Genomic DNA, 15,431 nt, shown 5'->3' with positions numbered 1-15,431 from the left:
CTACTTTGTCCAGTCAGTCGATTGCCGGCTGGTTGTTTCAGCATCAGCAATGGCACATGTAGGAAAGGGAGGTCGTCCTATTGGGGCGGCGTCGTGGGCCACTGCCAACCCGGTCACTGATCATGGTCCGGTATTGCTGGAATTCTGCTATTGTTTTTAGTACTGGTGGCGCTGCTGTCCGCTAAAACCGGTAAGGACCAGCCAGCTACAGCGATTATTAGTGGCCCTGCCCACCAGGGCTGAGCTTGTGAGTTTTCACCAGCTAGCAGACGATGCGGTGGTGGCGATGGCAGCGATTGGCGGCAAAGGAAAACAGTGTAATGCAGTAAAACTAGATGCTACCGCTGGCGTTCCAATCGTCGCCAATAACATAGGACCAAAAACTAATAACAGGCAAAGAGCAACACTTCTTTGTTGCCCCCAGCGAAAGAACGATGCTGGGTCGGAATGGTACCTATATATTGTTGAACGATAAAGTGGCCAAGGTCATTTCTGCCTGTCGTCATTGGTCTATTGCTAATTTTTTTCCATTGTTGCTAAAATTGTAATTATAGCAGATCAAAGGAGAAAAGCAAAAGCCACCAAGGCATCGTAAACACTGAGGACAACGATAAAAAAAGGAGGAACAAATAATAAGGAAGACCGCAGGATTGTTAAGTGGATCCTAACCCTCATTGTTATTTCAAACAGATTAGCTAATAATAATTCTATAACTCCTAATTATCGCCCGCTTTTTATCTATGGCTGGTCGCCACTAAGCAAGGCCAGTTACGGTAACACGGACTATATATATATATATATATATATATATATATATATATATATATATATATGGCAACTGCTGAATTGAATCAGTTTGAGTGCTATCAATAATAACAGCCCACACCAGAATGAGATGCAACGGGCGGAACAGAGCCGACTGTGCCCGAAGCCACTGCATACCTTTACTGCCACGGGCAAATATATCTTGAGGTGCGTGTATATAGTCTTTTGAATTGAAACACCGAATAGGAAATGAATGGTTACAAGAGGATTGTCGAAAGAAGGGAAATTGTACGCGAGGGTGCAGTTACATCAAGAACTCCAGTAGTGAGTGGCAGAACGGCAGTGAATGATGAGACGGAATACTGGTCTTCAGAAGACGTTCCTTTAAATATAGTGAAATACGTTTTGTTATTATATTTCTAAAAGAATATTATATTTTTCAAGACTGGTTATATTAATAATAACAAACGGTGATGATTTATAATAGTTTTATATTAGCACTTCACCTGTCAGTTAATTAATACTATGGTCAGTTTTGTGGTTCACATCGCATAAAGGGTTTAAGCGCTTTAAACGGTGTGCTCAGGGTTACGTCCTACTCGATCGTTTCCTGAGAGGATGACCATCCTATTCAATAGTCAAGTCATACTTTGCCGCCTGGCAAACTTCTACAGTACTTTGTAACGTACGCGCTTTTATGGAAAGATATAAAATTTTCTGACGATGGATGTCTATCAACGGGGAGCTAAGGGAACAAACATCGGAACAATGCTTAGTAAATACTAAAACTTTTTCCCTATTTGTAAGCATTTGTGTAACCGGCAATCATTATCGTTAGTTTAATTTGCCGTAAAATTGCTTACAATTACTAGGGTATTGCAATACTCATTCAGACGTTATGCGTCAAATTGATGCGGGGTGGCCGTTCGCGCTTGGCTAGTTTTGCACAAAACAACCGATTCCTCACGAGCCACCAAATCCTTTTGCTTCTGAAGCTAGTTGCGCTTATTACTGCTGACGCTGACGTAATTGTCTAAGATCATGGCTTGTCAATTGTGAAGTAAAGAAATTCGCAGAGCTGCTGGACATCAAAACGACGTCACAAGGCGACGTAAAGCGTATTTTACGCTACAGCTCTACGACCGATCGTTGCATTACAAAACAGGAAATTATGTGTCTTCTAAATAGAAAACTTGCATGCACAATGTAATCATAGCAGGGCTGCCTTTCATTTTAACGAGACACGATCGGACTTTCGATCCATTCAATTGCAAAATTTACATTTATATTAAATATAGTGCTTATTATCGAACATTTGTTATATTCAGCATAGGCTTAGTCGACCAATATATGGTGGCAGCGAATCTTTCGTTCTCTTATCACATCGATGCGGATATAGCCGAACATTTATGCTGAGTATACATTGCTCGTATATGTTGTAAATATGGGTCGAAATTCTGATAAACAATTTACTGACTGAAGGGTGTCTGACTAAACATTGTTTGGGGTATTCCTACGGGTAAATCCGTAAATGTTTAGAGTTTTCGCGAAGTTTTACGTATTTTTATTCCATATAGAAGGAAGATACTCGTTTGTTACATGATATATTATTAGGGACAAATGTGAAGATGCATCAAGCACGTTACGTAAAATGTCTGTTATACCAGTCAGGTCTTTTCTATATCTCTGGTTGCCACTGTTTGACAGAAATCGGGATCGACCTTCGCGAATTTACGGCCCCATTTCGCCAGGCTTTATTGAAGCGTTAAAGTCGACGATAAGCTAAAGTGGCGACGGAGATCTTCGGCGAACAGTGGCGTGGCCGTCAGGATGTGGATAAGCCTGTTAACGGTCGTCTGGTGTAACCCCAAGATTCTTTTAAGAGACAATCTTTGCTCGGTTCGAATGCTCGAGATCCTCTAGACTGTGAAGTGATCTTAGATTAAGCTCACCCCTTGTCAAAAGTCAGAACCTTTCTACGTCTCCTGAATTGTATTACCTTGCTATTGGTTTGGTTAATACCGATCCCGTGATGACGAAATGTAACCTGGCTGGGGCCTGCCACACATGGAAACAACTGTTCCCGTAAATAACTAAATCGTCTGCACAAAGAAAAGTGTTCTTGTGTTTCCGTTCTCCCGTATCTTGTGCGGAAGATCCTTGAGCAAGACTGAGAAAAACAGAGAGGAGGCTTAAGTTACTACTCTAGAGCAGAGCTATACCCTGGAAGAACACCGGCAGCTCTGAAGTATGACCACCGTTGAGTTGAGTTTATTAGCGATAATTCCGACGTCGATGAGAATAGCTAAGACTAAATTCCTTGGGGCTCTGTTGAAGGCAGCCTTAAAGTTTACAAATACCGCGTACATATATTGCCGGACTACTCGAGATAAGAAAGAAGGATTTTGCGTGCCGCTTCGGTCGAATGCCCCCTCCTGATCCGTGTTGCTCCTTGGGTATCCCACTCACACTATCCAGGAACATGTCTAGTCTCGTTGCCGACAGATAGATGAATCGCCCAATTCGAATAATAAATATTCGCCTTGTGATCACAAAATTGCTATCAGTTGTCTTTTTCTCGCGTATATCACTTTTAGGTAAATAAACCCGTTTTTTGTTATTTTTTATTGCTTAGCTATTGGACTCTAGTTGAAATTAGCTAGCTAGACGCATCAGGCTCTACAAGCTAAAAAAAACTCTCCCGAATCGCTTGGATAACTTTTCTTAACATTAGTAGTTATAATATATGAGTAAATCTTTAGAATTTTGATTAAGTATACAGTGCATCCCTGCGAACATAACTGACCCTATACCTTCTTTAGTAACGATGGCGCAATTTCAATTATCAACCGTACTAATGTTGACAATAGAGAGTCCTTTGATTAGTTATTACAAGCTTATTTTGGCATTTTAGATTGTCCTTCGGTGCGTATCCAATGTTGTATAGTACTTCGCTATCTATCTACATCCACTTGGTTGGGTTTTCGCTATTGGCATATACTAAAATATGTCGATTATATTAGGCTATTACAGGCGAAATCGCCAGAGTTCGAAATTGAAGAATTTTCAAACTACTCGTCCTTAGCAGATCAAAATTTACCTGCTAAATCTTCTATAAGCCGTGAAAACTGGCTAACTTTACTCTAGGAGAACCTATTTCAGAAAGAGAAACATATCTTAGTCTTAAATATCAATGTTCGGCGGTCATGTCTTTGTTCCTGGAAGGCCACACCGCTGTGGAAAGTCATTGGAAAAATTGATAAGGACATTATGTAAGGAGGCCCTGAGCGAAAGCACAGTAGGTGAATGGTGCAAACATTTTAAGAATGGAGACTGGAGTGCTGAAAGCGAGGGAAAAGCGACCAAATGTCGAGACCCAAAGGACAAGGACGCATTGCCGAAATTGAGGAGACTATTCACAGAGGCACAGTTTCGAGTCTAAAGGCTCTCCAAATCTGACCTTATATTATATACTTACTGAATAATAACCCAAATACGGAAAATGCTTAAAATGAGTAAAATTTGGGTCTCTTCAGAATTAACTTTAGGCTGGTCGGGAACGTAAATGGCGTATACTGCGTTCAATTTGCGAAATCTCAGTTAATGAAAAAGAAAAACGCCTAGAGCATACAGTCGCCATAGGCGGGGCTATGTTCGACTTTTACTGCCCGGCCGAGAGATACCAAGCAAGAAGATGACATATCCCCGGAGAAAACTTGAGTCCAGTAGGTTTGGATGGAAGGTGATGATGGAACTTGCAATTGACACCGGGGGCGTCTGCTACAAGGAGACTTTCAGAAAATAAAACAATAAGTGTAGTTTTCTATCTCGAGTCCCTTAAGAGACTCATGAACCGTTAACAGAATAATCGGAAGCACGCAACCCGACTACTAAATGATAACGCTATACCTCATCCCAATGCCCCAATTATTTACTATGCTAAATAAAGGATTATCTAGCGTTGGCCTCTACCCGTCGATTCTTCCGATCTAAGTTCGCGTGATTACGGGACTTTCCATGCCTCAAATTTATGGGTGAGCACACGCTATCACCGATTTAGTTCGAGAAGCCGTAGACCGAGGAATCGTGGTAACTTTATGACTATCCAGAGCACCGGGACAAGTATGTAAAGATTAAAGGAAATTACTGGCAAGTAGATCAATTAACAGATAGAAATATTAAGAGATGAACGTACTACTGATGAAACGCGCTCATTAGCTCTCAACTCCGTATTCCTAGTAAACGGGATGATAGTGCATGCATTCAAGCTGGATTTGTCATCGACGCCCGCGTTTAGTCTTATTGGATGGACTCGACCAGGTCGTCTGGGTTGCCACAGCAGCCTTTCGTACACATCGTGCTTATATTTATACTGTAATGTAAACATACATACAAAATCCTCCAATAATCAAGTACAATGACGGAATGTACGACGGCCGTACATGAAGTACAGCGACAACGTAACGTGGATCTGCGGATAACCTGCCGATACTGCCGTCGTTCGAGTGGCAGCAAGGCGGAGCTCAGAGAAATGACGTACATGTCACTACTGATGCCGCCAGAGAAAAACACTGGGACGGGCGTTTTGATGCGGCTGGTAAGTTGTCAGCTTACGTATATACAAATGTATATATTAGGCTCGGTGTATATAGGGCTCAGTTTTTGTAAATATATAAAAAGCTTTCGAAAATAGGAAAATTATCTGCGTATGGGGCTTTCTCAACCACGATTGAAAGTGTGTATAATATCTAACTGTTAGCTGATTTAGTTTTTCGAACTTAATTTTTGAAAAAAAAAAGTGTTTTCCTGTCCATGAATTTGAATATGTTATTACCTGTCGAGAATATTATATTATTTACTACTCTTTCGAAGTTTTTCGATCGACCGTAAATTAAGATGGAACTCTGATCGATTTTACTTTGAAAGTTAACAGAAACAGGTGGACGGCAGCCTGGAGAAAGTTTACTAGAAATAAAATTAATAACGATACAATTGAAATGTAGGACATTCCCTGCTGGTAAGGTATCTGTTTGGTTTTATACTATCCTACGCTCTATGTTTCTTGTCTGTGCTGGACTGTCTGAACTGGACCAACTGAACACTGAGGACGAGATGTCTGAATGACTAACTAGCACACGTATAATGCAGCAAGGTAGCAGGACGACGCAGGCCATACACGCTGTTCATTGCTATAGCGACTCGTTAGCAGAATACTTGTACAATAACTGAAAGCATCTTCTCTACAGAACACACCATATTCGATTTTTTTTTTATTGATATTTAGCTTACAACTCAGACTTAACTTCATTCCACTGTTTAATCCGTTATGTTTTCTCATGAGAGAAAAGTTGTTCTTTATTATTCCCCTGGGTAAGACTCGACTAAAATTCGTTGCAGCATGCTATTAAGTGCCCATATTGCGTATTTCCTTTATAAATGGTCATCATCACTCTAACGTACTTATGTTGCGTTTCGGGTAGTATTGCATAGACGTTGTTCATCTCGGCCGCCTTTTTGCTGTTTTATGTGGCCTTTCAACCCTTGCGGAAAATGAATCATAAAAAAATAGAACAATTAAGCTTGTAGCGGACTCTTATCCTATAAATTCTCTATATGGTTTCAGTCTCATCAAAAACAACTGCAACGACACAGCTTTCTACATAGCACCGAAGTTCTATTCTTCAGCACCTTGTATATATATATATATATATATATATATATATGTCCTATTATTGGATCGTTTGAAATATGTGAATCGCCACGGTGTCGATGCCACTTTCAGTGTTGATTGGTACGATCACTGTCTCATGTCTCATCGAGTTAACCGTTCTAGATGACTGAATTCTATACGTTTCTTCCACAGTTGTTTATATTGTAAACATTTTTAATCTTATTTCATATGTATCGTATGTATTTCATACTTCATCGTCATTTTATCTAACTAGTTTAGTCATCTATAGACATGGTTATCAGTCGTGAACGTCATCAACGATTGTTGTTGCCATTACAACTTTTTTTTTCTGTCCATATAGTTATGCTTACTCTTTCATAATGCGTATTTTGTTCGTTAGTTTATTATATGCTCTAGATTGCGTTCCTGTTTAATGCTTCGGCGGCGTGTACGCCAACCAGTTACTCGGTCCGAACCTGACTTCAGACAAACGCAACCCCTGCAAAGTACCGTGCGTACGTTTCCTTGAGCTGGAGATTTGTAGTATTTGGGCTTGCTGTGGCCTCTTATGTGACCTCGTTTATTTCATTGTCACGTTCATTCGCCCCCCGCCCTCCCACTCTCTCTCTCCTCCGCAGGGCGTCATCCTTCAGTTCTCCGTAATGAAATAATACGGTTGCGCAGGTAGCACTACCACTAAAATACTATATCATTATAATATAATTTAGATAAACTCTGAGTTGACCTTCAAACTTGTGTTGTATAATGGGTATATTGGGATGCAAGCCTTTTATGTCTTTTCGACACGGATACCTGAACATCGATGCAAACGATTTGGTCCTTGACCAAAACTGTTTGCCAAGCAGGATTTATTCATGTTAAAGGCAATCCATGTGTGTACTCGCTATAAAAAAACGTTTGCTTTCTATAAGCGTATACGTGCCTAGTTTATTTTTATTAACTAGATAGTTCATTATGCGAACCGTTTAGTCCTTCACGAGTCCTGAGTGATGTATCGCATTCAGGTACACGCAGCTGATCGATGGTTCTCTTTCCAAAAGGAAAACCCGTATAAACTTCTGTGGTGGTTCGAAGAATAGACTCTAGCAGTATTCGCTCGTGCCTTTGCAACTTTCGTCGCGTGTTTAAGCGTCTCGTTCCTATGTTTTTTCCATTTCGTTCGCGCTTCTACCGAAAAGCTCTATTAGTACAGTTAACTCGGCTACTGTATAGCTATTGATTTCCGACTAATCAGCTAGGTAATTACTAAACTGTAATAGAGCTGATACTCATGTTCAAATAGATCAATAGACGACCGAAATTAAATTTTCGGCGATAAACTTTGGCAGAGTAATCTGCTTCTGGACTCGCTGATAACATCAGTGTGGCATAGCCCATTTTAACACTGTTTACCAATAAGTAATGGTTGCCACAAGAATTGTGACGTCTATGCCTTAAGAGTGTGATATCTGCAATGATTAAAATTACAAGGTGCATTGTCATTGTATAGTAGTCTATGTAACGCCTTCCGATCCTTAGGTTATAATAGTTTAGCTATAAAAGTGTTATTATTATTATTATTATAGGTAACTAGAAAAATAATTATCGGGTCAACGCTTCGGTGCAGACCGTTGCAATCTACGGAATGGGACGATGGTCCAAAAGTTCGGTTTTTTTTTATCTCTCTTCCATTGTAAATGTATCGATTCAATCTAGAAAATTAAGCAATCGATATAAGTTCAATGTCATTCGTTCCCAAACTGTGGCCTAAAGCTGTTCCATAATTTTGAATTTCTGCATTAAGTCCATATTCTGCCCGCGAGGATCTTTCTTCTTGCGCTGCTTAAGCATCTCACGTACATCTGACGCTTTCATGGAAAAAATTGGTGAGACATCCCCGCCTATAAAGCAAATCGAAGCCATCCAAAAATCAAAAAATTAAAACAATATTCCTCACATCTGCATGCCATTCCAAGGACGCCTGTCCTGATCCCTTTACTGACAATGTAAGCGAGCTGCTAGATCACTCCATCACAACTATAAGTTATTGCGAATTTGAGAACTTTTTTTTACTGTCTACCAAGCAGAGTTTATCGCGGATTCGAAATATGGAATATTGATTATCGTATGATCTGTCTTTGAAGATTTAGTATAAGGAAACATTAGGAAAATAGAAAAGCACCCGCAGACTACTGTTAACTGCAAGCTTTGCCGCCCTTTTTCAGATACTATTCAAGCTTAATATACCCATATCAGCTCGTGGATTGTTATCTCCATTGAGTGTACTGTTAGCCATTCTGTCACTAAGGTCCTGGTTGGATTGGCCTTCTGCTTCCGTGAGGGGTTCGGGCGAGGACGCAGCGGCCTCAGCTGAACCGCGTCCATTGCGTGTCTCCGAATACGCTGGCGGTTCAGCGTTGTTTGAAGGAGTGGGAGATAGCTGTAAGATTGACAAAGAAAACAAGTGAGTTACTTTTAATTGTCAAGACTGTTGCCATCACAAGGAAAAAGTGTCTGACAATTTTCGACAAAACGACGTTGCGCCCATGATTTGAAGTACGTAAGGTCTTTATATTGCAAGATCATTCAGCAACTGCAGTCCTATCGTATTGTCAGGTTTCCGATGATTGCTTTTGGCGCAACGTAAATTGTGACAGAGCATCAGACCAAACACGCTAATTCATGTATTCAACTACAAACAAAGAGAAGATAGCATAATAGCAACGCATTGCATTTACGTATCAGACCTCAGTGACGTTATAGTCATCGGCATTCGATGAAGGCGAAAGTTCCTCAGAACGATTTGACGAGGGAGTCGAGGGAAGCATTTTCGGGCTTGAAGACTTCGACGAGCCGTCATGTTCCTCCTGTCAGCAAATAGGACATTTTAGTTTAAAAACAAATGGCCACTCGCTATTCGTAACGTAAAGGCGCTTCTATGAGAGTCACTATTAACTAAATCTAAACTAACATCATACTAGATTTCTATCAGATAAACGACCCGTTTGTCAAGCCTATCAAACCGTCTTCAGCATTTTACCAATTCTGTCAAATTTATCCTCGTTTCTCAAATTTGTATAGATTCGAAACATTTAAGTGTTATCACTCATGTCTACTATTTAAAATATTTCCTCATAGTCGTTAACTGCATCCTTTATGACAAAACAGTTTTCATCCCTATTTCCTTAGGGGTCATTATTAAAGGTTAGTTTCAACAACGGCGTTCGCCATACACTTCTGACTTCTGTGCTATCTATGTAGATCATAAATTCTGAACTATTATCTTTGGTTATCTGCAGCGAACGAACAAGAAGGGCTCGAAAAAAGATCCGAAATGTAATGCTATTTCGGTTGACAGTGAGTACAGGCCAGCAGCAGCAGCAGCAGCTTCTCCGAGGGTCTGTAACATTAAAAAGTTAACATTTTCTATGCACGTGTGCTATGTCACTATTGACAGCTAGCTTCATAACAAAAGGCCGATGAGCCAGTGGACAAACAAAAATAAGCGGTGGCCGCAGCCGTCACTGTCGCTGCTGAAAACGTTTCGACAATATTACCATTTTCTTTTCTTAGTTTCACAGTTTCAAGCAAATTAAAACCGATAAAATTGCTCAGCAGCGTCGCGATCCTACACTTTTGCGCATGCCCACCAAACACCAGTGCCGCATAATCGAAAACTCCCGGATCTGTCTGGCTGGGTCGGCGTTATATAAGTCTGTTGAAAATATTAGACGGTATACGCCCGCACTTTGCATTGACCCACCCAGCTTCACGTGCCGACCCACCATTCGACTCTTCGATCTGTAGCGTCAAAATAACAAGTGAAGGCCATGGTGTGATTTTACTGTAGTGGCCAGCGTCAATCAGTGAGCAATCGGTAGTCCGGGCCAGCACTAATCGACTCCCTACATGAAGAACTTTCATCTTCTAGTTGATTCGGCGATTGAGTGAAGATGCACCAGACAAAAGGAATAGTCATATTAATAATAATAATAGTTACTACCAGGCACAGCTGTTCAGTTGGTGAGCCTCAGCAAAAATGTAGAAGTGATAGCAACCTATTATTATTCAATGCACGTAGCGGCTGCAGTGACGACAAGAATGTGATGTAAGTTCATTTACTAACTATTGTTTGGAATTTTACGTCGTCTCCCAGGACGAAACGTCTATGCCTGAATCACCGCGTGTCCCAAAGCTTATGCAACAATCACCTTACCACTAACTGGAATCCAGTTTACGTTAGATTCTACAAAAGCTGCGCTGATGGTTATATTATCGAATGTATGCGACATAAATTACAGATACTATATATTCACCCAAAATTTAAATGTGGTGTTTTTGAGAAGAAGCAAGATTACGGTAAGAGAAATAACGTTTTGTACATGTGAAAAAATCCGTTATATATATATGTTGAACACGTTTCATCATGTCTTCTAACAGCTGATGCTTGTTGCATCATTGGTTGTAATTAACAGAGCCACCGGTTGTTTAATTGCTTTCTAGGGCTTAGTACGCACTAAAGGTCAGGTAACTACTGGCTTAGCTAACTTAACTGTTGCTTTCCGTGCCATAAAACTACCGCCTAGTACGTAACCACAATGAGGCAATCTATGGACCCAGAGGTAAAAAAACATACAATGTAATTGTTTATAGTATGGAAAAATTAATATAATTGTTGGGCGCGACAACAGCTATTTCGTGCCGGTTTTTTCTGCAGATAAACAGTATATCAACATGATTACTTGATAAGTCAATGAGATAAAACTCCCATGGCTAGTGGGCGTTCCCGCCAATAATATGGCCAAAATTTCCTGATCACGAAATATTCAAATGTTGGCTCATTTACAGTCTGTTCTTTCGACATGTACAGGGTGTATCAAAAACTTATGCGCAATACATTGCTAATATAAGAAAAATTAAATCCGAATCAAGAACCGAAAGGGAGGAACAAGTGGAAAAATACCAGGCCGACCGCTACTCGATTTTTCGTATTCGTATGAAAATCTCACGCAGAGTCTTTTCTCGTTTCTTTTTTCCCTAGTTTCCGGTATAATTCGCCATGTCGTCTTCTGCGTTTTAAGCAACGCTTAACGACAGCGCAAAGAAGAAACCTTGTATTGTATTATGGAGCGTTGTGTGGGACGACACTGCTGAAACTGATGACTGAAATGCTTCTCTTGGCTGATGTGTAGAAGACGTGCTCGTATTGCATGCTTCCTCGGTAACATCTGAAGGGCATTTGGTGCTAATTTGTGCCATCAGAACTGTACATAGATAGGACTCAATGATGTTCGCCGACAGCGAAGGAGATCGTTAAAGACAAGTAGGTATCTGTTACTCGTACGACGCGACAAGAGCGATAAACTCGTAGCAAGGTGTATATATAATACTTCGGCTTCTTGATTTTCGCGAAACGAAACTCTTCAGAGCATTTCCTACTGCCGAACGAGAAAACATAATGCCTAGCTAAGGTGGAAAAGCCTAGAAGAAGACGATGAAAGCCTGCACAAAGGGAGGTTTATTATGATATTCTATCGTCGGCGCGATCTATCTCGCATGTTTCAGTTTAATTTTGATAATAGTTGCCACAAATACGATCAATGCTAAATCTAAGGGAAACAGGTACAAAGTCTACTCGTGTCGGGGTGGTGAAACATAATGACTCGTTGACGTTCGTCATCACAGCTTAATTGGGTTTCAAGATCGACTGTCAGAATAAGGTATTAGTTTATACGGAACATGAGTTGCACGTCTCGACTAAAAATAAAGTAGCTACTTTCTAACGACGATCGCCGGATATAGATAAACGTGTCGATAAATGTGACAGTACCTAATAGAGACACGGTCTAGCGGGGAATACGTTATATAATAGACCAACGAAAAGAAACAGGCCTGGACTTTAGTAGTACTGTAGTACAAAAAATACGTAAATTATTTTGTTTCTTCATTTAGTCGGGCCCTACAAGGTTATTTCTATGCTGATTCAATGACAGAGACTGCGCTCTTTTCAAATGCATGAACGCGGTATCTGTCCGCGACTATCGAAATTTCTCATTTATCCTCCGCTGTACTAAATCTGTTATCTAGAGTATAGCTAGTCCTTAGAGCCACTTCGAAAAACTGTCGTGTACTTTCAGCTCGTACAGGTGGTAAGTCATGATAGTAGAAAATGCAAAAGATGACGAGAAAAACTATGACGCCTCATTCGCTCTCAGCAACCGTCTGACTGACATCAGACATTAGATAAACGCAATAAGCAGCAGAACATTGAATCACCGAATAGAGACAATTAGTTTAAATGGTGACTTTTCACGTGTCCTTTACATATATATATATATATATAAACATATACAGGAAACGGCATGAATAGCCTTGACAAATGGGTGGCGATGTTTGAAATGTCCACTCAGAGCGCAGGCGTCAGAGAAGGCGACGGCCGATAATGAATCCGAGGAAAAAAGAACAGATTGACAATGGACAACACATCTATTGGCTGCACAACTCATCTATAACAATAACAATCACGTTTTTTTACTTTTACGAGTAAAAAAATTTGACCCGGCGAACTCATTCATGTTCAGGTTGAATTGGAACGAAAAACGCTGAAGAAGATAAAAATACTAGAAACACAAAGACAGAGGAAGAAATTCAGTGGCTTAAGAAGCAGTGATCAGATGCCGGCTGTGGGGAGGTGCAAATTTACACGATAGTTATTGGTTCGTATATTACTCCTGTTTACAGATGAATACAATAAATAGTATCTGAGATCTACGGCCGTAAAGGTACACTGCCATGGTCGGCCATAGTTGCTCTCCAACAGTGTAATCAATAACCAAAGGGTTGAATGGCAGAATATTGGGGTCCTACACTTTTTATCGCACGTAGCAATCGGATGGCAAGCAATATCTTTCCGTGTTACTATACAGATATAATGAATAGCAGTTATTTAGTGGTGATTATAGTGGCAACTGTGGCCATCAAGCCGATTTTAGCTGATCTGGTTACTACAACGTGGGATAATCACAGACCAGTCTGCAAGCGAGAGATGAATGCAAATTTAGATATGGCGAGCAAGAAACGCCCCACCGCTACATAAATCTTTGGCTCGTTGGCACTATTCTTCATCAAAGGAAGTTGAAATTATACGCTGTGGAAACTCTGCCCAAAGAAGTGCTATGGTAAAGCTTAGAAATCCCGTTGGCGAGTATTACTGATTGCACCCTTTTATGGGCACAACTGGGTGCACCTTCATTTTTAACTTGAAGGGTAGATCACCGTACGTATTTCAAGAATGAATTTAACGTTTATTATACAATTGATCAACTAGTTACTGACGCTATCGACGTCGTTTTATCCAACTTAAATTTATTTGGAGAACTGCCTATGAACAAAACTGTAGCAAATGAACGACAACGTCAGACATTTGAAGGTCGCTTTTATTTTTACGATATATGCTCTCCATCTAGATAATAGATAGAAAAAGCCAACGATTTAAGGAAGATAGAACTATACATGGCGGATAAACGAATGCGAATATTTGTTTCAACAGGAAATAGAAAAGCGAAAATAGGAAGAGGACATAGTCTCGCACACAGCCCAGCCAAATTCCCTATGAGTAATTTCGTTGAGACCTTTGCGATTTAGGTATATATATATATATATATATATATATATATATATATATATATATATACTACTGGTGGCAGGACTTGTGATAAGGTCACGTAATGTACGAGTATTCGAGCCTATTTAGAGAAACTTAGCTAAGCGATTCAATGGGCACGGAATTATAGGAAATGCAAAAATGACTGTTTGGTAGTTTCTTCTTGTCATCCTAAAAACATCGATTCTCAGAAAACGTAATATTATCAAATGGACAGTTTTGATATTTTACAATATGGCCACGGTACGTTGAAAGAAAGCTTGAGTAGAAGAGTATAGTAGATCAAAAAGACATTCTGGGACCGGAAGCATATTGAAAAGCTACTCCGTGTGTACCCTCTTGTAGTAATCGTCACCACGTTTACGTCTGTCATCTAACGTCCGCTTTCTCACGTACACCACTACCTGCTGTAGAATCATTCGTGTCAACACCGCTTCTTTGACTAACGTCAATTTTGTCTCGTAATAAGTCAATGCGACATTATCATCACTATACTCATTATCCAGTGAGCAGAGTAAAAGCAAGATATGATGGATTATTTTCCTTAACAGCGGCCCAGGTTGTACTTGGAAAAGCTCAATTCATTCTCAGCAGTAGCATCATTTAACATTAGATGGCACGCAGCGATTAACACAGCGTATTAGATCGTTAGGCCGTAATGAAGACAAACAGCAGTGTCATCGGTTTGAGTATAGTTCACAGCCTGCAAAAAACAGATCTGCAATAAATCTGAACAATCACTGCTTCACTGGAAAGCTCCCGGGGTGCGCGATGGAACGCGTCCTTTTGTGACAGAAAGGGCTTGTGCTGAAGGTTTGTATGGGGGCCTGTGTTTATATATGTAACCGTTCCACGCGTAATCTTGCTGTCGTACTGTTGCGTATGAGAGTTCTTCTCTTGTAGCTGCTTTCAGTAGTGTATGGCTACTTTTACAAATGTCCTGCCCCATAGCCGTGGACCTGCCAAGGCGATCGCGGTTCTACACCACCATGCGACGGGTTCTTTCAAGTGTCGTCATCGTGTGGCCTGGTCCCTAGGTCGATTTCACGTCTACAACAGATTGATCCGGTCGCGCTGGTCAAGAATTATATTAGTTCATATACGAAATCACGTACCCTATTACAGTTAACTTCGTCCCACTTCACACCGGACCTCTTACGTTTTTATGTTATTAACGCTATCTTTTAAGATAACTAACTAGTTACCGTTAGTTACCGCTACTTTTTTGACATGATGACGATATGAAGTTTATCCTCATCATGTTCACCAATTAAAGATACCAATGCTAGTGGCTGATTCAACTGAATGTTAAGCTAATGCCAGCCGTATCCC

At 40.4% G+C, this 15,431-nt stretch overlaps 1 protein-coding gene across 2 annotated transcripts in view; it reads right to left on the bottom strand.

The window, feature by feature from the left end:
- Positions 1-6,001: 6,001 nt before the first annotated feature.
- LOC111245822 (putative PDZ domain-containing protein PDZK1P1) overlaps positions 6,002-15,431 on the bottom strand; it is a 63,125-nt gene continuing 53,695 nt past the window's right edge. For both annotated transcript variants that reach the window (XM_086981290.1, XM_022794670.2), the window contains 3 exons: positions 9,184-9,303; positions 8,684-8,876; positions 6,002-8,337 (listed from right to left, as the gene is read on the bottom strand). In XM_086981290.1, coding sequence (XP_086837416.1) covers positions 8,204-8,337; positions 8,684-8,876; positions 9,184-9,303 — 447 coding nt within the window. In that variant the 3' untranslated portion in view covers positions 6,002-8,203. The remainder of the gene's footprint in view (positions 8,338-8,683; positions 8,877-9,183; positions 9,304-15,431) is intronic.

Source organism: Varroa destructor, unplaced genomic scaffold, assembly GCF_002443255.2.
Source record: "Varroa destructor unplaced genomic scaffold, Vdes_3.0 BEIS01000002.1, whole genome shotgun sequence".
NCBI lineage: Eukaryota > Metazoa > Arthropoda > Arachnida > Mesostigmata > Varroidae > Varroa > Varroa destructor.
Note: the sequence above shows the minus strand (reverse complement) of the source record. Positions and strands in the feature narration are given on the sequence as shown.